General features: G+C 37.7%; 1 protein-coding gene across 1 annotated transcript in view; it reads right to left on the bottom strand.

The window, feature by feature from the left end:
- Positions 1-23,830, bottom strand: part of LOC150081467 (nucleolar pre-ribosomal-associated protein 1) — a 190,655-nt gene that overhangs the window by 137,317 nt on the left and 29,508 nt on the right. The window contains exon 6 of the mRNA XM_090380212.1: positions 19,729-19,893. Within this exon, the coding sequence (XP_090236338.1) occupies positions 19,729-19,893 (165 nt within the window). The remainder of the gene's footprint in view (positions 1-19,728; positions 19,894-23,830) is intronic.

The following is a 23,830-nucleotide window of genomic DNA, read 5'->3' as shown; positions in this document are numbered from 1 at the left end:
AGAGACATGGTGTCACACAGATATAAGCAGTGCAGAATTGGAATTTGGGGAGTACAATGTGTACAGAAAGGATAGACAGGGTAAAAAGGAAAGAGGGGTTATGCTGTTAGTTAAGAAAAACATAAAATCTAACAAAGTGCATCCAGTTGACATGGGTGGACAACGCAACGTTGAGTCAGTGTGGTGTGACATAAACACTGGGAAAGGGAAAATTAAAGTAAGAGTGTGTTATAGGTCTAATGACTCTGATGAGTACAATGAACAATTGTGCAGAGAAATAGTGGGCCAGTAATCAGAATGTCTTGTAATGAGGGATTTTAACTTTCCACCTATTGACTGGAACTTGTGGGTTGATCACTTGCATGCTAGAAAGACTTTTGTGGATTTATTGGAGGATTGTTTTCTATGGTTTACGGAAAAGTAATCCCCCCCCTGCATTTCACCTCGCACATTTCGCCCCCGAAACATTTTGCCCCCAGTAGATAATGAGTAGACTCCTAAATTTAACTCTAAAGTCCAGCTACAGGACCAAAAGAAATAATTGGTCCATATTTATTAAACAGTTTAGACCTTCAAAAATCTAATTTTATGCCAATCCACGTAATGGTTTCCTTGCTGCCAGAGGTATGGTGTTTGAAGACAGAAGTCTTGAGCGCTCATTGTTGAGACCGCACGGTCTGAACACTACTGTTCTGACAGTGAGGAAGATGTCCCACCTGTTTTGCAAAATTGATATCGCCATCCTCAAGAATTATTAGCGAGTTGGACTAGGAGAGTTGGAAAAGAAGCTTCCTATATCTAAAATAAAGGTAATCCCTGTTGATTTATAATATAATAGAGTACAGCTAGGCCTCGCATAACGCGAGTTCGATTAACGTGATATTCAGTTAATGCTATTTGAAAAATGATACCACTTTTCACTTTACACGATGCAAATTTCCAGTTAAGGCGATCTTTTTTTTTTATGCAATAGTTGAAAAATATTTGAATCGCGCATTAAGCTTACCGCAAGTCATACGGTCAATAAACAAACATTTGTCTGCTGCCCGCCTCGGTGTGTTCCATCAACCATCGGAAGAAGACATGTTTGTCTCCTGCTAATAAAGTCAATGCAGACTTGCATTTAAAAATTTAAATTTTTAAATGAGCCAGATGAAAATGTTACCGCAAAGGAGATAACGGTAAAAGAATTAGATGAAATCTTTTGTATCGCATAGAACCTCAAACAAAAGGTTTGATGTTCTCTGCGATATTTATTTCGCCAGGGCCCAGAGAAGATTGTTGTCGGCTAAAGAAAGAAAAGAAAGTCAACACTGTTCAAATATTTCCGCAACAGTAATTTCTTCATTGTGTATTTTATGTCAGAGGTTCTCAAAGTTTCTCGGTTCACAGCGCCTTTAATGTCTCAGTAATTTTTTCAAGGCACACCCAAACCAAAAGAAATACCTAACAGTTTCGTTTAGTAGTTAGGTCCAAACAACTTAATAAGAAATGCTGAAACTGTGAACTACCTCGAGTTAGTAGTTCGTGCGGTGTCCGACAGATGTCGAGTATTGCTGTGTTTCCCTCGAAAATTTAAAATATTCCGCGGCACACAGTTTAAGAACCGCTGTTTTATGCAATAAACATTTAATTCCATAATTATTTTCATTATCTTTTACATTATATACAGTTAAAAAGTTATTTAAAAGGTATTTTTAAAATTCTTTATGGACATTCCAGAAGGTCAAGGACCAATTATAATTTTTCTTATTGGTTATGATATTGGATTAACGCATTTCCGTTTTGCGCGATGCACTTGCGGGACGAATTAATCATGTTAATCGAGGCCCGCCTGTATAGGAATTATCGAGCACTTAATAGCTCTCAATTATCAAATCTATTAAACAGTTTTTAATGTATGATTCTCAGGACGAACTGCTCTCAGGTCGCATGCTTATTTTTTCCACTAGTAACAATCTTCAGTTATTGGCACATAGCCAGGAGTGGTTTTCTGATGGAACAAGAAGTATGCTGCAATTTCTGCTAGAATCAAAAGAATAGTCCAAGATTTTCAAAATCGTAATGTGATTGATTACCTTAGAGGCATTGCATACAACTTCGAGTTTTAAATAATAATAATGTGCATTTATTCTATGATTGATTACCTTTGATTGATTCATTCTATTAAAACAAAATAAATTAGAATTAATAAAAAATTAGGTGTATTATTTACATTTCTATAGCCTATTCATTATCTACTGGGGGCGAAATGTGGGAGACGAAATGTAAGGGTCGAAATGCAGGGGGGGGCAACTTTTCCGGATCCCATTTTCTATAGCAACATGTTTGAGGGGCAACCAGAGGGGGTAATACTCTTGATCTGATTATCAGCAGTAATCACACATGCATTAGGAATTTGCAGATAAAGGAACAACTAGGTGACAGTGACCACAGTCTACTGATGTGGGATTTACTTAAAGATGTAACTACCATCAAGGGTAAAGGGAAAGGTTTTTGTTTGCGTTGTTGTTTTTATTTGGTTTTTAGGAGCATTAGCAACTAAGGCCATATTGCTCCGGGGATATGCGGTGGTCATTCACTGACCTTTCCGCATCCTCCGTATTTGGTGGTCAAGGGCTCGAACCCCAGTCTAATCAAGAAGCGTGTGTTATGCACTTTGTTTTCGCAAAGGTGATTACAGTGGTCTCAGGCAGTTTCTGAATTCTATACAGTGGGATCAACTGATGATGTTAAAAACAGTGAATTCTAAATGGGAGGCCTTCAGGGAATTAATATTGGAAGCTACTAGGCTTTTCATACCAACTGAGAAATACTGTTCAAGATTTAGGCCTAAATGGATGCCAGATGAACTAATGAGGCTCATCACAGAGAAGAAAAATGTGTGGGATGCATATAAATTAGCAGGTGACACAGTAGATTAAGGCAGATATAAGCTAATCTGTAATCAAGTCACGGAGGTTAAGCAAGTGAAGGCTGATTACGAGAAATCCTTGGCAAAGGATGCAAAGAAAAAAAAAAAAAAAACGACTTCTTTACTTGTGTAAACTTTACAAGGAAGGGGATTGAATCATATTGGTCCACTTGATGTTGGTGGTTCGACTGTTGACGATCCTGTCAGATAGCTGACAAACTGAATGAGTATTTTGCATCTACATTCACATGAGGAATTCTGTAAGGAAGGAGAGGACAGAAGTTTAACAGGGAGCTAAATTATTTTGTAATAATGGAGAGCAAAGTAGAGGAGAAATTGTTGAAGTTAAACATAAAAAAGGCACCTTGGGCAAGCGGAATCTATCCAGTTATATTGAAGGAGGCAGCAAGGGAAGTAAGCAAACCCTTAGCCATAGGTATGAGAGCACCCCTAGATTCAGGGGAAGTCCCCATGGACTGCAGATGTGCAAATGTATCCCCAATTCACAAAAGGGGTTCACAGGATGATGCAAATAATTTTAGACCTGTTAGTTTAACTTCTCTTCTTTGAAAATAATGGAGTCAATGGTTAAAGAAGTGATGCAGGATCACCTAGCAAGACTGCAGTAACAGTTCAGACACAGCATGGGTTTGTTAAGGGGACGTCTTGTCTGACCAATTTGATTGGATACTATGACGTGGTCACAAAGGAACTGGATGCAAAAATAATTTTGATATTATATACTTGGATTTCAAGAAAGCTTTTGATACTGTTGCACATGGAAGACTGCTGTACAAATTGGAGCAGTATGGCATTGAGGGCAAGTTGCTGCAATGGATAAAGGGATGGCGCAATGGGAGACGACAGAGAGTGGTAATAAATGGACACTGCTCTACGTGGACTGATGTTATTAATGGAGTCCCCAGGGTTCGGTGCTGGGACCATTGTTGTTTTGTGTATTTATTAATGATATCGATGGATGAAAGCATACTAGGCTTAATGTCCAAGTTTGCAGATGATACAAAGGCGGGCAGGGTTGTTAATGATAGTAAAGACAGTATGCTACTACAACAGGATCTAGAAAAGTTAGGTAGATGGGCTGAGAAGTGGCAAATGAAGTTTAATATTGACAAATGTAAAGTACTGCATATGGGTAGCAGTATCTCAAGAGAAATGTACCAACTGTGTGGCACTACATGCAGGGAGGTGGAGAATGTAAAAGACCTGGGGGTAATTGTGCAGTCTGATATGAAGTTCTCTGAGCAGTGCAGAGGGGCTGCCAGAGCAGGTCAAGGAGTTTTGTCAATGATATATAGGAATTTTGCTAGCAAAGACAAGGAGGTGATTATACCTTTGTATAAGGCAATGGTCAGGCCACACGTTGAGTACTGTGTGCAGATTTGGGGGTCTCATTTTAGGAAGGATGTAGAGTTGCTGGAATGAGTACAGAGAAGGGTAAGATTGTTGAGAGGAATAAAGAGGTTCTCTTACCAAGAGAGGCTCAAATTCTGTAAGTTGCAGAATCTGGAGACTAGGCACCTGCAAGGTGATCTGATTGAGGTGTACAAGGCCTTGAATGGTTTGAGCAGGCTCAAAGCTGATGGGATACTTCCACTTGCTGAGATTAAGAACCTGAGGGGGCAGAGATTCAAATTGAGGAAAGACAGTTGTACAATAGATGTGCAGAAGTTTGCCTTTAGCCAGCAGGTAGTTGATTGCTGGAACAGACTTCCATCTGTTGTTGTGAAAGTTGATAGCTTACATAAATTTAAGGCTGAGCTAGACAAAGATTTGGAGTGACCAGATGGGTGAAATGGGATGGGTTTTTTTTGTTTTTTTTGGCTGATGTCTATAAGCTTGCTTTCTTGCATCATATACCTCAAATAATGCTAATGCGAACTAGAAGCTGATGATTACAACAAAAAGTCAAAAATATATCTTTAAGAAAGTGCTTTATCAATCATTTTTAATTGCTTGATCACAGAACATTACTTGGCACCTGGGGCAATAATGTTGCATTTATAGCATATATTTAAATATCATTTGGCTCCATGCACCAAGCACTCTAAATTTAGCATAAATGATTATTCAAATGGTGTCCATTAGCTGTCATTATCTTTATAAAGATAATATTTTTAAAAATGATTGGTTATGTATTTATTTATTAAAAAAATAATAAATATTTAAAGCTAAAATGGAAATGTGAGATAAACAGTTCAAGTTGAAATGACAGATCTAAGAAAGAAATGTCTCATGTGAACCAATGACCACAAGAACTGGTTGAGAAGACAAAAGAAGATATTTGTTGATATTGGACTTGAACTTCTGTAGATTGTAATTTTCAGGAAATATGTATGAAGGAAGGTTGTTCCAGAAAACGGCAGTTGAATGAATAAATGAGGAAGATGAAAAGTTGGTTCTGTGGGTTTGAAGTTGGACAGTAAATGGATGTTGGCTGGTGGCGGCACGTGTTCAGACTGTTTTGAAAGAGAGAGCGGGAATTATAGAAGCCAATTCAGAAGAACAGTGCCCATGGAAGTATCTGTAGAAGAGGCATGCAGCAGAAACAGTGCGTCTATGAGAAAGCGAGTGGAGAGACTCTGTTAGAGATGAATCATTAATTAACCTAACTGCCCTCTTCTGAATGGAATCAAGAAGCCTGAGAGAGGTTTTGGGGGCACCACCCCAGATGTGGGAACAATATTCCATGGCAGGGCGGATTTGCGATTTATACAGAGTGAGCAGCTGTTTGGGAGAAAAGTAACGCCGAGAGCGAAAGAGAAAACCAAGTTTTTTAGATGCAGAGGAAGCAATATTTGTAATGTGCTTGTGCCAAGAGAGATTAGAAGTCAAGGTAATCCCCAAAAGAGAAATATCATTTTGCCTAGAAATCGGAGTGTCACTAAAGATAAGCATAGGAGCAGAAGAATCCTTTTTGTGAGATATAAGACAAGATTGAGTTTTAGAAGGGTTGAAATCAATTAAGTTGTCTTTGCCCCACTGGAGAATTACCTGAAGATCGGCATTTAAGGAATTGGCAGCAGATTTTCGAGAACTTGAAGCTGATTGAGCTGGACAAGGTTTCTCAAAATGGAAAGTTGAATGCAATGTGCTATCATCGGCAAAACTATGGATAGGATTTCCAGTCAATGGAAGAAGGTCATTGATATACAAGAGGAAAAGAGTGGGGGAAAGAACTGAACCTTGGGGGACACCGGCATTAGTGGAGAAGTTAGAAGACAGAGAGCCATCTACCATCACCCTCAGTGAGCGACCAGAGAGAAAACTGGATAACCAATTACTAAAAGCAGTTGGCAAACCATAAGATGGAAGCTTGTTTAGAAGACCTTTATGCCAAACACGATCAAAAGCCTTTGAGATGTCAAGAGCAACTACTTGTGTTTCACCGAACCTTTCCATTGAATTAGTCCATAAATGGGTAACATAAGCCAGAATATCACCAGTGGATCGACACTGACGGAATCCATACTGGCGATCGTTTATCAGACGGAAGGTTTCTAGGTAGTTTAAGAGTTGGCGGTTAATTGATTTCTCCATTACTTTAGAAAGAGTAGAAGTAATTGCAATGGGACGATAATTGGATGGGAGGGATTTGTCACCCTTTTTAGGAACTGGCTGGATATGAGCAAATTTCCAAGCAGAAGGAAAAATACCTTTGGAATAAGAAAGTGAAAAAAGGCGGCAAAGAATAGGAGTAAGTTCAGGAGCACAGGTTTTGAGAACAAGTGGAGAAATACCATCAGAACCTGGAGCTTTCTTAGCATCAAGATTCATCAAAATCCTTCTGATATCCTTTTGACGGAAGACCACAGGAGGCATTGAATGGAGTGTGTTAGGAATGGTGGGAGGTGTTTTACCAAGATCATTAATACATGAGCTCGAAGAAAAATGGGATGCTAGCAGGTCAGCTTTATCCTTGGCTGAAGTGACAACAGAACCATCTGGTTTGGACAGAGGTGGGAGCAGAGATGGGCAAAAGTTGCAGCCAATAGCTTTGGCAAGAGACCAGAATGCTCGGCTACCATTAGGGCAAGAAGCAAGTTTTCTACTCTTAGCCTGTTCAAACTCTAGTTTGGAGTGATTAATAACTGCTTTACAATTGTTGCGAGCTTTGGTGTAGGCAGAAAAGGAAACTGAAGAATTAGAAACAAGCCAATTACGATATGCAACATTCTTCTCTTGGACAGCCTTAGCACATTTATTGGAAAACCAAGGTTTAGATAAAGGACGAGATTTTAAAGTGGAGTGTGGGATAAAGGATTCCATTCCTGCAAGAATAATTTCACTGACACGATCTGAGCAAACGTTGACATCAGAAGTTTTGAAACAGTAATCAGACCAAGGAAAAGAAGAAAAGAAGTCTCGCAGGTCATCCCATTTTGCATTCTTGTAATGCCAAACAATACGAGGTTGGGAATAGCCATGAGATAAAGGTTCCATTGGAGAAGAGACAATCACCAAGTTGTGATCTGAAGTACCTAAAGGACCTCTCACTTCAACCTTGTACTTAGAAGGGTTGTTTGTGAGAAAAAGATCAAGCGTATTGGCTGTATGATTAGGATTGTCCGGTATTCTTGTAGGTAAATAGAAGGTAGTGAGTTTAATGTCACTGTGAGTTGCTCTATTGGGAGGCTCATTAGGATCCAAATAACCTTTATCCAATGCCCTGAGAGCAGAGCTCATTTAAACATCATCATCAAATAATGTATCTTATTAGTGATTATGCCCTCAGAAAAATAATACACCATACCATCAAGCTCATAGTTCTAGGAATAGTTATAAGAGAATGATTGGAATTCTACAAATGCTAAATGAGCCTGCATGAAAGTCCCTGCTCACCCATTGGATGGAAACACTTTTAGGAAAATAATATACACTATGTGAGTAATACAGATACATAATTCTGATTAATGACACAAAACAATGCCAAATCATATTTCCAGTAGGATTATACAGACTCTTTGTCAGTTTTGCACTGAAGAAGATCAAGTATTAAGAAGAAAAGGGAAAAACAAGGGAAGCGCCTTTTGTAGTGCAGAAGGCTAACTATATAAAAAAAAAATTTGTTATCCTTATCTCAAGACTGCAAGATAAGGATACATTACTGCTGTTCTGGAAGTAAATGGGCATTCAAAAAAAAATACTCAAGTGCCATTCCACAGTATTTGATATATAAGCATTACATCCCTCCATTCTAATAAAGCACATACATATGATCTAGCAATTATCTATACTAATCCTTGAAAACATTTCATAAGTACTGTAACTGAAGTAGGCATGTGAAATTAAAAATAATACCTTCCAGTTGCTTCTGAAGCACTTTCATGGAATAATATCCCATATTTGAATGAACAACAAACAGAGACCATAAATCGGTGCACTGTATTCAAAACAAGCTCAATCTCTTCATCTGAAGCAGGCTATTAAAGAATAAATTTTATACACGTTAGACAACAGAAGTAATAATAATAAATAAGCAATACGGTAGCTTCACAATAGTTAATCAATACCTATAAGAAATATCTGTACAGTGAAATGATAGTAACTTTCATCATTTTAACATTAATGAATAAGCATCCATCAGAGTTTTATGAAGGATGACAATGAATAAAATACTCAGTATGGCTGTGAATATTCAATATGACAATGGACACTGAGGTGAGACAAGTATGATCTGTATGTGCCCTGACAAGAATAACTTCCTCTTTTCTATTTAATCAGATACCTGGGTTCCATAGGCATCATTTTTTTTTTTTTTTTTTTTTTTTTTTTTTGGTTATCTGTATTAGCTTGTTATTTGTGTGGGTCTAGCATATTTGCAATTTGCAGCCATTGTGCTTGATATGCTTTTTGCATAATAGACCTGTAATCAATAAAATAAATAAACTTTTTTTTTTGAGACACACTGGTTTCAGTTTGGTGTTTTGCAACTTGGTCTGCACATTCATTTTCTCGAATCCCCAAATGAGTTGTAATCCAACAAAACGTTTTTTACCTGAATTAACATTGATATAATTTTTTCAATACAGGAATTGGATAAATATTCTCACTGGATATTGAGTAAAAAATATTAATAAAAGATTCAGTTAAACGTTTCAGCATTATATAGTAAATTCCATTAGGAACAGCAGCACTGCTGTTTACTCTTGTAATTCAAACATTATGAAGTTAAGGCAGGGTTAAAGAGATATTAAAACTTATACTAAAATATTTCCGCTATATTTTTGATTCTTTGGAAACAGAGATCATATGCAGTTTTTGTAGATATTTAATGAGTGCTACTTCAATGGCATTTGAAATTTCATTGGGAGGAAACAGTTCTTGCCAATCCAGATCATAACTGGGAGGGGGGGGTTGGAGGAAATTTGCCATTGATCTGTCTGGCTATTTTTTTTTTTTTTTCCAGCTGAGCTGAGGATCCGAATCTTTACTAACTGATGAAAAAAAAATTAATTCAACATTCTCTTTTGGCATACTTTCTTTTATAATGAGTCTTTGCTATTAGTTCATTGTGCATAATGAAACTAAAAGGGGTAGGACATCTAAGGAATTAACTGCATGCTTTTTATTTTCTTTTTCCTTTTTTGGATTATTGCAGCCCTCATTCCATCACTGTTTGTGGCATGCTTATTTGGATAGAATATTGCAGTACAGCAATTTCGTATTTTTTTTTTTTTTTTAGAGGCATTAGAACCTACAGTACTTGGTACCGTGCTGACCAGGCTAGCCGGGTGGGTAAAGTGCCTGCCTGGCAACCCAAAGGTCGCAGGTTCGATTCCTGTCTCAGGCTTGGATCAAAGTACTGCAAAAAACTTGGGAGGTGCATTATGGCCACAGAAGCCTATGCGCCAACAACTACCAAAAAAAAAAAAAAACTTGGTACCGTGCTTGGGTTGAAGGTTGAGGAGACGAAGGAAGATATTTGTTGACATTAGACTTCAACTTCTGTAAACTGTAATTTTCAAGAAATACACATGAAGGAAGGTTGTTCCAGAAAATGGCAGTTGAATGAATAAATGAGGAAGATGAAAAGTTGGTTCTGTGAGTTTGAAGTTCGACAGTAAATGGACGTTGATGGCATGTGTTTGGACTGTTTTGAAATAGAGAGTGGAAATTATAGAAACCAAATCTGAAGAACAGTGCCCATGGAAGTATCTGTAGAAAAGGCATGTGCAGAAACAGTACGTCTATGAGACACAGAGTGGAGGGACTTTGTAGTAGTAGTAGTGGCATGTGATGCAAGAAAGCAAATATATCAGCTTATGCAGCAACAGCCAAAAAAAAAAAAAAAAAAAAAAAAAAATCACACCATTCCCTCCAAATGCCTGTCCAGTTCCTCCTTAAATTTATTCAACCTATCAACTTCCACAACGACAGATGGAAGTTTGTTCCAGCAATTAACCACCCGCTGGCTAAAGGAAAATTTCCGCACATCTATTCCACCTCTGTCTTTTCTTAATTTGAATTTATGCCCCCTTAGATTCGTAATCTGAACAAGTGGAAGGATCCCATCAGAATTCAGCGTGCTCAACCCATTCAAGGCCTTATATACCTCAATCAGATCACCATGCAGGTGCCTAGTCTCCAGCCACTGCAATTTGCAGAACTTAAGCCTCTCTTGGTAAGAGGATCCCTTCATTCCCCTCACCAATCTTGTTGCCCTTCTCTGTACTGGCTCAAGTAAATCTACATCCTTCCTAAAATGAGGCCTCCAGACCTGTACGCAGTACTCAAGCCGTGGCCTGACCATTGCCTTATACAGAGGGATAATCACCTCCTTTTCCCTGCTAGCAAAATTCCTATATTGACAAAACCCCATGACTTGCCCTGGCAGCCTGTCTGCACAATTACTCCCAGGTCTTTTTCATTTTCTACCACCTTAAGTGTAGTACCACACAGTTGGTACGTTTCTCTGGGGTTACTTCTACCCATATGTAGTACTTTGCATTTGTCAAGGTTAAACTTCAGTTGCCACTTCTTAGCCCATCTGCCCAAATTATCTAGATCCTGTTGCAGTAGCACACTGCCATTACTGTCATTAACAACCCTGCCAACCTTTGTATCATCTGCAAACTTCGACATTAAGCCTGATATACCTTCAACAATATCATTGATAAATATACAAAACAACAGTGGACCTAACACCGAACCCTGTGGGACTCCACTAATAACATTAGTCCAAGAAGAGCAGCACCCATTGATTACCACCCTCTGTCTTCTAGCACTTAACCATCCTTTTATCCATTGTAGCAACTTACCCTTAATACCATTCTGCTCCAATTTGTACAATAGTCTTTCATGCGCAACAGTGTCAAAAGCTTTCCTGAAATCCAAATATATGATATCAAAATTATTTTTCGCATCCAGTTCCTTTGTAACCACATCATAATATCCTATCAAATTTGTCAGACAAGACTTTCCGTTAACAAACCCATGCTGTGTCTGAATTATTGCTGCAGTCTTGTCTAGATGATCCTGCAATGCATCCTTAACCAGCGACTCCATTATTTTACCCGGAACAGAAGTTAAACTAACTGGTCTGTAATTACTCGTGTCACCCTTCGATCCCCCTTTGTGAATTGGGGATACATTTGCACATCTCCAGTCCGTGGGAACCTCCCCTGAGTCCAAGGATGCTCTCATAATTATGGCTAAGGGTTTGCTTAGTTGCTTTGCCATCTCCTTTAATATGACTGCCTCCGTAGCCGAGTGGTCAGGAGCGGGAGTGCAGTAGCATACGCTCTTTGAGTAGACTGGGGTTCAAGCCCCTGACTGCTGAATACGGTCGATCTGCCAACCCGCACTGGACCAGCGTGGCAGATTATGGTCCATTTCCCTCAGCATGAATTGTTGAGGAGGCTTCCATCCTGCAGTGGGTTGATAATGGCTGCACTCTACTTTTACTTTTTAATATAACTGGATAGATCCCATCCACCCCAGGTGCTTTTCTTACGTTTAACTTCAACAATTTCTCTTCCACTTTGATCTCGGTTATTACAAAATCATTAAGTATCTTGCTACAATTTGATAACCTTCTGCCATTTTCAAACCTTAATAATTCCTCACATGTGAATGTAGATGCAAAATACTAATTCAGTTTGTTTGCTATCTGAGCAGGATCATCAACAGTCGAACCATCGATGTCAAGTGGACCGATCAGATTCATCCCCTTCCTTTTAGAGTTTATATAAGTAAAGAAATCCTTGCTGTTTTTCTTAGCATCTTTTGCCAAGGATTTCTCATAATCTGCCTTCGCCTGCCGAACCTCCTTTGTGACCTGATTACAGATTAACTTATATCTGCCATATGCTTCTGAGTTGCTTGATAATTTATATGCATCCCATGCATTTTTCTTCCCTGTTACGAGTCTCATTAGTTCATTTGACAACCATTTAGGCCTAAACCTTGAACAATATTTCTTAATAGGTATGAACCTTTTAGTAGCTTCCACGATTAATTCCTTGAATGCTTCCCACTTAGAATTTACTGTTGGTAACATCGTCAGTTGATCCCACTGTACAGAATTTAAAAACTGTCGGAGACCACTGTACTCGCCTTTACGGAAGCAAAAACCCTTTCCTTTACCCCTGATAGTAGTTAAATCTTTAAGTAAATCCCACGTCAGTACACTGTGATCACTGCCACCTAGTGGTTCTTTTATCTGCAAATTCCTAATACATGAATGATCAGAGCTGATAACCAGATCAAGAGTATTACTTTCTCTGGTTGCCTCTCGAACATGCTGCTGCAGAAAACAATCATCCAATAAATCCACAAAAGTCTGACCAGTGTGTGAGTGACCAACCCACAAGTTCCAGTCAATATCTGGGAAGTTAAAATCCCCCATTATAAGACATTCCGATTTACTAGCCCACTCTATTTCTCTGTACAATTGTTCATTGTACTCATTCAAGTCATTAGGCCTATAACACACTCCTACTCTTATTTTTGCTTTCGCAGTGCTTATGTCACACCAAACTGACTCAACAGTGCACTGTTCATCTATATCAACTGGATGCGCTTCTTTTGATTTTATGTTTTTCTTTATTAACACCTCCTCCCTTCCTATCCTGTCTATCTTTTCTGTACACATTGTACTCCCCAAATTCCAGTTCGGCATTCCTTATATCTGTGTGACGCCACGTCTCTGATATCCCAACAATATCCACCTTTGATGTCTTGACCAACACTTCAAATTCATCAAATTTTATTTACTATACTTCTAGCATTGGTATACATGCAAGTATACATCACCTATTCTTATTCTTAATTACTCTAACACATCCCATATACCCACCTGTTTCACGATGACTGCCATCCGTCCCTGAAACCCCCAACACCCCTCGCTCCAGGTCGCTACTTATTCTAATAGAAGTTGTGCAAGAATCACCTTCACCTCTGCCTACGGCTACTGTTAAACTATTAGTCCTTGTATCCCCCCAAGCTATCAGTTTTCCGACCCACCTAACACTGCCTTGATAGCATCAGCAAATATTCTTGCCCCCTTTCTATTTAAGTGTATCCCATCCCTGTAGAAGCAGTCTCTCCTGTTAACAAGTACAGTCCAGGCTGAAAAAAATTCTATCCCTTGAGCCTTGCACAATCTTTCCAGGGCCGAATTGTTAGTGAGGAGTCATTAATTAACATAACTGCCCTCTTCTGAATGAAATCTAGAAGCCTGAGAGAGGTTTTGGGAGCACCCCAGATGTGGGAACAATATTCCATGGTAGGGCAGATTTGCGATTTGTACAGGGTGAACAGCTGTTTGGAAAAAATGTAACGCCGAGAGTGAAAGAGAAAACCAAGTTTTTTAGATGCAGCGGAAGCAATATTTGTAATGTGCTTGTGCCAAGAGAGCTAATAAGTTAGGGTAATCCCCAAAAGAGATATATCAACTTGCCTAGAAATCGGAGTGTCACCAAAGATAAGCATAGGAGCAGAAGAATCCTTTTTGCATGATATAAGACAAGACTGTTTTAGAAGGATTGAAATCAACTAAGTTGTCTTTGCCCCACTGGAGAATTACCTGAAGATCGGCATTTAAGGAATTGGTACCGGATATGCGGAAAATTGAAGCTGATTGAGCAGAGCAAGGTTTCTCAAAATAGAAAGTGGAATGCAATGTGCTATCGTCGGCAAAACTATGGATAGGATTTCCAGTCAATGGAAGAAGGTCATTAACATACAAGAGGAAAGAGTGAGGGCACACCAGCATTAATGGAGAAGTTAGAAGACAGAGAGCCATCTACCATCACCCTCAGTGAGCGGTGAGAGAGAAAACTGGATAACCAATTGCGAAGAGCAGTTGGCAAATCATAAGATAGAAGCTTGTTTAGAAGACCTTTATGCCAAGCATGATAGAAAGCCTTTGAGGTGTCAAAAGGAATTGCTTGGGTTTCACAACTTTTCCATTGAATTTGTCCAAAAATGGGTAACATAAGCCAGAATATCAACCAGTGGATCGACACTGACAGAATCCATACTAGCAATCATTGATCAGAAGGAAGGTTTCTAGGAAGTTCAAGAGTTGGCAGCTAATTGACTTCTCCATTGCTTTAGAAAGAGTAGAAGTAATTGCAATGGGTCAATAGTTGAATGGGAGGGACTTGTCACTCTTTTTAGGAACTGTCTGGATATGAGCAAATTTCCAAGCAGAAGGAAAAACACCTTTGGAATAAGAAAGTGAAAAAAGGCAGCAAAGAACAGGAATAAGTTCAGGAGCACAAGTTTTGAGAACAAGTGGAGAAATACCATCAGGACATGGAGCTTTCTTAGAATCGAAATTCGTCAAAATCCTTCTGACATCCTGATAGAAGACCACGGAAGGCATTGAATGGAGCATGTTGGGAATGGTGGGAATTGTTTTACCAAGATCATTAATATATGAGTTGGAAGAAAAATGGGATGCTAGCAGGTCATCTTGGCTGAAGTGACAACAGAACCATCTGGTTTTGGCAGAGGTGGGAGCAGAGATGGTTAAAAGTTGCAGCCAATAGCTTTGGCAAGAGACCAGAATGCTCGGCTACCATCAGGGCAAGAAGCAAGTTTTCTACTCTTAGTCTGTTCAAAATCTAGTTTGGACTGATTAATGACTGCTTTACATTTGCTGCTAGCTTTGGTGTAGGCAGAAAATGAAGCTGAAGAATTGGAAACAAGCCAATTACAAAATGCAGCATTCTTCTCTTGAACAGCCTTAGCACATTTATTGGAAAACCAAGGTTTAGATAAAGGATGAGATTGTAAAGTGGAGTGTGGAATAAAGGATTCAATTCCTATGAAAATAATTTCACTGACATGATTAGAGCAAACATTGACATCAGCAGTTTTGAAACAGTAGTTCGACCAAGGAAAAGAAGAAAAGAAGTCTCACAGGTCATCCCATTTTGCATTCTTGTAATGCCAAACAATACGAGTTGGGAATAACCATGAGATAAAGGCTCAGTTGGAGAAGAGACAATCACCAAGTTGTGATCTGAGGTGCCTAAAGGATCTCTCACTTCGACCGTATACCTAGAAGGGTTGTTTGTGAGAAAAAGATCAAGCGTGTTGGCGGTATGGTTAGGATTGTTCAGTATTCTTGTAGGTATGTGTACAATCTGTGCAAGGTCATCAGAAATTGCAAAATCCTCAGCATCTCGACCAGCTGGGTTGGTGTGACTAGAAAATGGAAGCCAGCTGGAGTTGTGAACATTAAAATCACCAAGGAAAATTACCTCACTGTTAGGAAAGTTGGACTGGAGAAAGTCAAGTTGCAAAGAGAGGAAGTCAAAGAGCTCCAAGTGATTAGTAGAGTTTGGAGAACAGTAGAAACAGCAGATGAATTTGACACAATGAGGTAGATATTTTAAGCCAGAGAAGATCGATGAGAGGAGATTCCAAATTAACAATTCTCTGACAGGGAATATCGCATCGAACATATGTACAAGTACCACCTTTGAGGTGAAAGGAATCATACAGCGAATAATTTGGGTAACTGAGATGAGCAGTATTTGAATCAACCGATAACTGAGATTCAATCAGAAAAAGTACATGGGGTTTGGCAGACTGCAAGTGGAAATGGACATCATTAAGATTAGAATTGAGACCACGTATATTTGTGAAATGAACTAGGAAGTTTTTGGGAGGTTTAGATCTTTTCGCAGATAAGCTTACTCTATTAGTTTGACAATTCATGGTGTATTCAATAGTTAAAAAAAGTGGGGGGAACATGCTGTATGAAGTAATGAAATTGTTGGATATGGCATACACATGGTAAGAATATACCCAGATCCTGGACATAATGTGGTCTCGACAATGGTCCCCGCATACACACTACTCGGACTCTCTCCAGTCACTATCTGGCAGAGTAGAGGCAGCAAGATTATACACTAACCGATCCTGAAGCCTCCTAAAGAGTTTCCAATAGGTTCGGTCCGGTGTACTAACTACCGGCCGGCCTGCAAACGCCATTTTAGATCTGTACCCTCGAAATGTAAGGAAGATTGGATCTTGCCGTGATGTTCGTCATCTCAAAAGTCATGAGTCATACTGCATGATGGAAGAGGTGGGGAAGAGTTGACAGGACTTAGCTCTGGAGACTAAACATGGGTTCCACCACTTCAAGAGGCGCCTCCGTAGCCAGGTGGGCAGGAGCAGCAGTGCGTAGCACACACTTCTTAGACTGGGGTTCGAGCCCGTGACCACTAAATACAGAGGATGTGGAAAATTCAGGGAATGACCGCCACATATCCCCGGAGCAATATGGCCTTAGTTGCTAATGCTCCTAAAAACCAAAACAACAACACCACTTCAAGCCTCCAATAAGCAAAGTGGTGGTATTGCACCAGTTGATGAGAGTTATCTATCATCTAGATGCTGACATCATACCAAATTTTTCTCATTTACATGAAGAATGCAGTTTGAAATTGACCTAATCTATGTTGGAAAATGTTTGCATCTTATGATACTCTACTGATGGAGAATTCAATGTTTGTATTCTCCAGGTTACAGGATAATGATCACTACTGAGTGGGTTATTTAGCACTGTCCATTCAATACTTGGAAATAAGTTCACAGAATAGATGGCTGAAATCGATTCTGTAGGTAGGTGTATGGAGTCATGGAGTATAGAGATGGAGTCAGTACTCTATAGAGTATGGAGACAGATAAGTATGGAGTCAGTATTCTATAGAGTATGGAGACAGATAAGTATGCAGTCAGTATTCTATAGAGTAAAGGCCTAGTAGTGATTCTATTAATGTTTCTTATTTATCCATTTGGCAAGATCCTTATAATAGATGGTGGCCATTAAAGCTGCCAAATTACAGAATGGAGTTGGAGCTTGATCAACAAATTATTCAAAGTCTTTTAAAGTATAGGCATGCTCTTTTTTTTTTTTTTTTTTTTTTTTTTTGTAGTTGTTGGCGCATCGGCTTCTGTGGCCATAATGCACCTCCCAAGGTTTTTGCAGTACTTTGATCCAAGCCCGAGGCGGGATTCAAACCCACGACCTTTGGGTTGCCAGGCAGGCACTTTACCCACCTGGCTAGCCCAGTCGGCAGGCATGCTCTAACAAGGGATATATGGATATAATAGTGCAATGCCAGGAACATTATGAACAGTAACTACTTCCAAGGACGTTTGAAGGCCAATATGACTGGATAGGATTTCAGCATCTATTAAGACTGCTTCATCCTCCCTATGTGCCAAAAAGTGGTTCCTGTCGTTTCTATATAAGTTAAGTTTTTAATTTTTGGAGTAACTTGCAGGGTTAAGTCAGCCACTTGCAAACATATAGCTAAGGGATTATACACTGAAAGGTCAGATCATGAATATCATCAATATAACTATGTAAACCTCTGCAATTCTATCTGAATAATATGTTCCATTATTAACATTTTAAGAATCAAAATCAGTCCATTTGATTTTTGTGATGATCTGATCTTGTTTTCTCTTTCATAAGGAACATAGAGTGCCAAATTTTTTGCTCTCTTCTATACCTTTGTTGAAATATATCAAGTTTGCATATAATCATCTGCATATATTTCAAGCAGTTCATCTTAATTTGTTATATCATTAGCATCCATACTAGGCTGGTTTAGCTGCCTTGCTTCAATAGTATCTAGCTTATTTGCTTTCTTGGCTAATTCATTATCTGGAACAATAAGTGGAACTGATCAGAGTATCATTAGTCTGACCTACTAAACATAGTTTGGAAATGGGAGATAAGACAAGAATACAGAAGGACCCATTCTTCAATCAATACATCTGAAGAGAATGATATATCTGTCTGAGTTTCAGTATGCTATTTGTTTTGTATGATTGTAGCATAAGTACAAATTGGATGAGTTGAGAGAAACTACTTTCTTGCTTCTTGATAGGCAACTGCATTTTCCACCATGTATTTTTGTATTTGTCTTCCCACCTTCTGTTTTTTCAAAATTATAGAAAATTCTGGGTATGGAGTTTGCAATTTTCACACATCAGATCAGTTGCTATGCATTCAGTTTGGGAGTGATCTTTTGAGCCATAGTTTGGACAAGTGGTTTCTCTTCAATTTTTGTGGTCACTCTGGGAATGACCATATTTCTTGACAGTTACTGCATCTTATTGGATTTGGAACGGATGGTCCCACTTTGCAGTTGAGATAACTGGCTTTAACTGACATTGGCACATGTAACAAAAGTTAGCATTATACTGCATGCCAAAATTAACTTGCCTTTTCTTGGAGTCCCATTCCACCTAGCTTGAGATACCTTTTGATCCGGCCTTTCCTGTACTATTTCCTTATCTGAGACATGTAGAAGGTCTCACTCAGTTATTACTTCTTTTGTGGGGTTAAGTGTGTTAATGAAGAGTAACCTTAATTGAAATTCCACGTATACTTGTCATTTTTAGCATAAGTTTTGAGTGCTTTCATTCATTTTTCTCTATTAATAGGTCTCATAATTAGAAGCATTTTGCCATTCTTGGGGATATTGCTGCAAAATAGTGACAACTTACTCATTGGCTGACCTGAAGGTGAATGAATTATCAACAAGTTCTAATGTATGCAGTAAGATACATTTCAGGTGCATTCAATTTATTTTCTTAAATTAAATATTTTTTTTATTTATTTTTTATTTTCTGTGATTAACAGAAATGAAAAGTAAATATGGTCACCTTCTTATCAAGAAATTACTAAGATTATAACTTTATAGAATGTTTAATAAAACTCTATAGGTTTACATTCTATAAACGTATGTATATAATATTTATTACTCTTCTCATGTATTTCTCTTTTTTTTAAGTCTTGTTTCTCTCTCTCTCTCTCTCTCTCTCTATATATATATATATATATATACACACACACACACATGCACATATATGTATCTCTTCACAGGTGACATCATATTCAGGAGTCTTGCATAACAATACAATGAAGTGTGCACAGATTGTCTACCGCTAATAATACTGCATTAAAACCATGTTTAATCTAGGAATTTTTTTTTCGCATACAAACTGTATTGAAAAAAGAAATAACTGCTGGATTTCTATTTTCCCAACTTTAATGAAATTTGGTTTGGCTAGACAAATTATACAAGGTTTTTCAGCCAGTACAACTTGCAAATTGGCTCATGAATACACTCTGGTATAAACATAATACACAATGGCACAACGCAACCAAGTTTCTGATGCACCTAAAACTCTACAACAAAGGGTGATTAATGAGTATTCTTAAAGAGGAGGGGTTCAATCCTAATGGTGTAGGATTCTAAACAGCCAAATAAAAGGGAAAACAGTTTACCAGATTTGTAAAAATTAAATCAGCTTACCAAATTTTCTTCTACTTCATCCGTCCTAAATTTTTTTTGTTGTTTCCGTAAAATCTTTGGAATTTTAGGTCCCTTCCACAAATAAAGTTGGGAAACATACTTTAAGGTGAAGTCATTGAAAAGACGAATTTTACTTGTCTTGCTAATAGCTATATTTTCAACAATCTGTAAGATATGTTTAATTTGCATTACTATCTTAAAAATTATATATAATTTCAAGTATATCAATGCAATAATTATATTATTGCTTGAAAATAAAATTCAAATTAATTATGCACATTGTTTTAATTTTTATTACATTAAGTAATTAAATTATTAAAATTAAATATGAGCAAATTTGGTGAAAATTGTCCTAATGCAACCATCTCATTTCCTTATAATAACATATTTTCTTTCCTTCTTATACACTATATTACAAACATAAAATCACTTTATTATTGATGATTATGCTCAACAACAGTGTTTCTTAACTTTTTAATACTGTCCACCTGACCCCCTTGTTTAACATAAACAGTCAACTGAATATTAATCTTTTTATTGAGCACCAATCAAGAAACACTCTATGCTATATAGTCCTCTAAAAATAGAACCTCTGATTCAATTATTAAATTATAAAATCTTTCATATAATAAAAATTAAAAACACTGACACTGATATTAAGAAAAGACCAATATACTGTCATTCAATGTACACTGTACACCCGAAATAACATAGCTTGATATAAAACGGAATCACCTATAGCATGGCCAAAGGTTGGACTCTAATTCCACTACCTCCTCTTTTTCACGTGCTTCAAATTTGATCGATTTGCAATTTGTTCCAGCGCATTTACTGGTTCGGTAAGCATTTATAGTTGTTGATTTTTTACAGACCTTATGGAGTGATTGGCACAATTGCTATCTGTAACATGATATCCTATGAATAAACTTTATAATACCACTTTTCATTTCTTTTGTTGTTTTAGTGATCGTAATGCTTCATTTGTTTTTGTATTAGGCAAACACAGCTCAGGTTGGAAGAACCTGCAACTAATTTACAAAGACAGTCAAATAATAAATTGTCTTTTTATTTTAATTTATTTCTCTTTATTTTAATTTATTTCTCTTTATTTTAATTTATTGACAGAACTACAGCTTTAGAAGGTAAGTTCAGTGATGCGAATAAACTCAAAGCTGTCCTGGAAAGATGCAACAGTGATAAAGTTTACATGTGTTGCTTGGAAATTGGATGTAAGCTTACTGTACATAATGTTAGTGTGTATTTTCAAATTTTAGTTTTTTTTTTCTTTCCTTTTTAATAAAAAAATTAATGTCCATGGAAAGTATTAAAAAAAAAAAAGAAAAGCATGGTCTGTTCAAGAAAAGTTAGCTGCACTGGACTTGCTAAAATAGGGAAGATATAAGGGAAGGTGTCTCAACACACAGATGTGGGGAACTCCACTCTCAAGGGATGGATCAAAGATGAAGCTAACCTATAGCAAGCAAGCAACAGGTCACTGATGCTAGTGAAGGTCTTCAGCAAAAGTGGCTTAAGACAGTAAGTTACAGTACACTGGATACAGTACATAGTGGACTGTTGCAGAAGGAACACTTATTTGGCAAAATCATTAGGAGTCAAGCTGAAAAACTGAAGAAAGACTGAAACAACCAGCATGGAACACAAGTGTTCGAGAAAGAATTCAAAGCAAGCAAGCAAGGGCTGGCTCAGCCGATGGAAAAAGAGGCATGGAATTCACCAGGTTGAAATTTCAGGTGAAATTTGATCTGCAGACACCAAGGCTGCTGATGACTATCCATCACAGTTAAAAGTTATGATACAAGAAGGTGGCAATGTTCCAAAATAAATGTATAATTGTGATGAAAGTGGACTTTGAATAACATGCTTCCCAATAAGACACTAACTAGTAAATCCAATGAACAAAAGGCACAGAGCTTTAAAGTGATGAGGAACAGGGTGACATTGCTGTTTCGTGTAAATAAAACTAGCACACACAAAAGTCACACCACTTTGTGTAGCAAAATCAAGGGCACCAAGGTGTTTCCACCATAAAAACATGCAACATTAGCATTTTTGCATGGCCACAGTAAAAATGCCTGGACGACAGCAGACATTTTCAAGGAATAGTTTCACAAACCTCATTTCAAAGAAATGAGGTTTGTGAAACTTTTTTTTTTTTTCACAAAAGTTTGTGAAACTTTTGTGAAAAAAGTTTCACAAACTTTTTTCAAGGAATGGTTTTCATAAACTTTATAATGCTCATTTAAGAAAGAAAAATATGGAACCAAAAGCACTTTTGCTGGTGGACAGCTGTCATACCCACCCTCCTGCAGAAAACCTGATAAGCCATGACAGTAAAATAAAGGTGAGCTGTTTGCCAAAGAATACAATCTCAAAGATCCAACCGTTGGATCAAGACATTATATCAACCTTCAAGATGCACTCACCACAGGAAAAATTTAATCAATCAAATAATTGATAAGGAAGTAATCATAACAGAATGTCTGTTATGGATACTTCCTCACACTGGCTAGTGTTTTTGACTTGGCAGAGAAGGCACGGGGAACCATATTGCCATCTATAATTGAGAAGTGTTGGGAGCGAGGCTTCTGTGAAGAATTTGCAATTGCACCCGACTCAAAGGAACAAGAAAAAGATGAGGAAGAAGGGTGATTTGGAGGAAGGGTTTGAGAGGTTTACTCAAGAGGATGTCGAAAAGGCAAACGCAGTTTATCAGGAACTGGTTATGCAGTCTTGCAGTCACGACATTTATGATTGGATCATTATTGATGATTACTGTCCTACTTACGAAAATGCTTAAGTGACCAGACAATTGCAGAAAATACACTAAGTTTCCAGGCCCAAACTAAAGCCACATCCTATGACAGAAGTAACAAAGAGGAAAATGGCAAACCACTTCCTCTGCCTCCTAAAGGCTTTAGCAGCCATGGAAACTGCACTTCAATGTCTAGAATCAGACAATGTAAACAGAATTCATATCCTTCATTTGAAATCAATTATTGGAATTGCAATAAAGAAGAAACAGGAGACAATGAAGCAGTTAACTTTAGATTCATTTATTTAAAAAAAAAACACAATGTACAGTAAACCCCTGCTATTCGCGGGGTTACGTTCCTGAGAAATGTCGCGAATACAGAAAACGCGAATACTGAGTTATGGCTCCCATAGTAATAAAGAGGTTCCGTTCAAAAGTATGAAATATATAAGAAAAACTAGTCTAAAATTTTGTCTATGTATGTATTATATGTACCTTCATAATATGACTACGTACATAGACAGTGCATAGTTAAATGCAAGCATATGGCATCGAAATGAAAATAAGAAACAATTTAATATTAAATGTAATATTTATTAGAAATTTCAAACCAGCGCCTTTACTAGCAAAAAAACTTATCCCGCCAGTGCTATCACCAGTTTCGCTAAAGATTTGATAAAGGAGTTTTGCCTTTTCACAAATGATGAGCGAACTTAACGGAATTTCGGAATTTTATTTTGAGTTCGGTCTTCTATCCACAGATTTAAAACTTTTTCTATTTTTTCTAATTTAACATCACGAGTTACAGAGCAAATTTTTGAAGCAATTAGCGCATTTTCACGGACACTACGGTGGATTTTTTCTTCCGATTTCTTGATTGATCGTACCGTTGACTCATTGATTTTATAATGTTTTTCCACTGAGGAGACACTTTCACCATTAGAAATTTTGTCTAATAACTCAATTTTACTCGCTAATGTCATCATCTTCTTTGATCTTTTCACAATTCCCTTGTTATTCGTAGCCATAATTTTGTAGGGGTTAGAAAAGAATTTGTCCACAATAAAGTCACTTTCTTCCGTTAACACACTCGAAAAAGTCTGTTTACACTAACACACTGCAAAACAGTAGATTTTTCACTTTTGTAAGCATATCAATTTATAAATTGATAAATTTATTCAATTTATAAGTATATAAATTAAAAGCAAATGACGAAACCTTCCATGACACGCGCATAACACATACTGAACAAGGATTAGCGAGAAACATCCACGCTCGCGATTTTGTCACCCCTCTCCCCCCACCCACTGAGCGCTGTTTTGACCGGGA

This window comes from Mastigoproctus giganteus, chromosome 8 (genome assembly GCF_048544385.1).
Source record: "Mastigoproctus giganteus isolate SK-2022 chromosome 8, ASM4854438v1, whole genome shotgun sequence".
NCBI classification, from domain to species: Eukaryota; Metazoa; Arthropoda; class Arachnida; order Uropygi; family Thelyphonidae; genus Mastigoproctus; species Mastigoproctus giganteus.
Note: the sequence above shows the minus strand (reverse complement) of the source record. Positions and strands in the feature narration are given on the sequence as shown.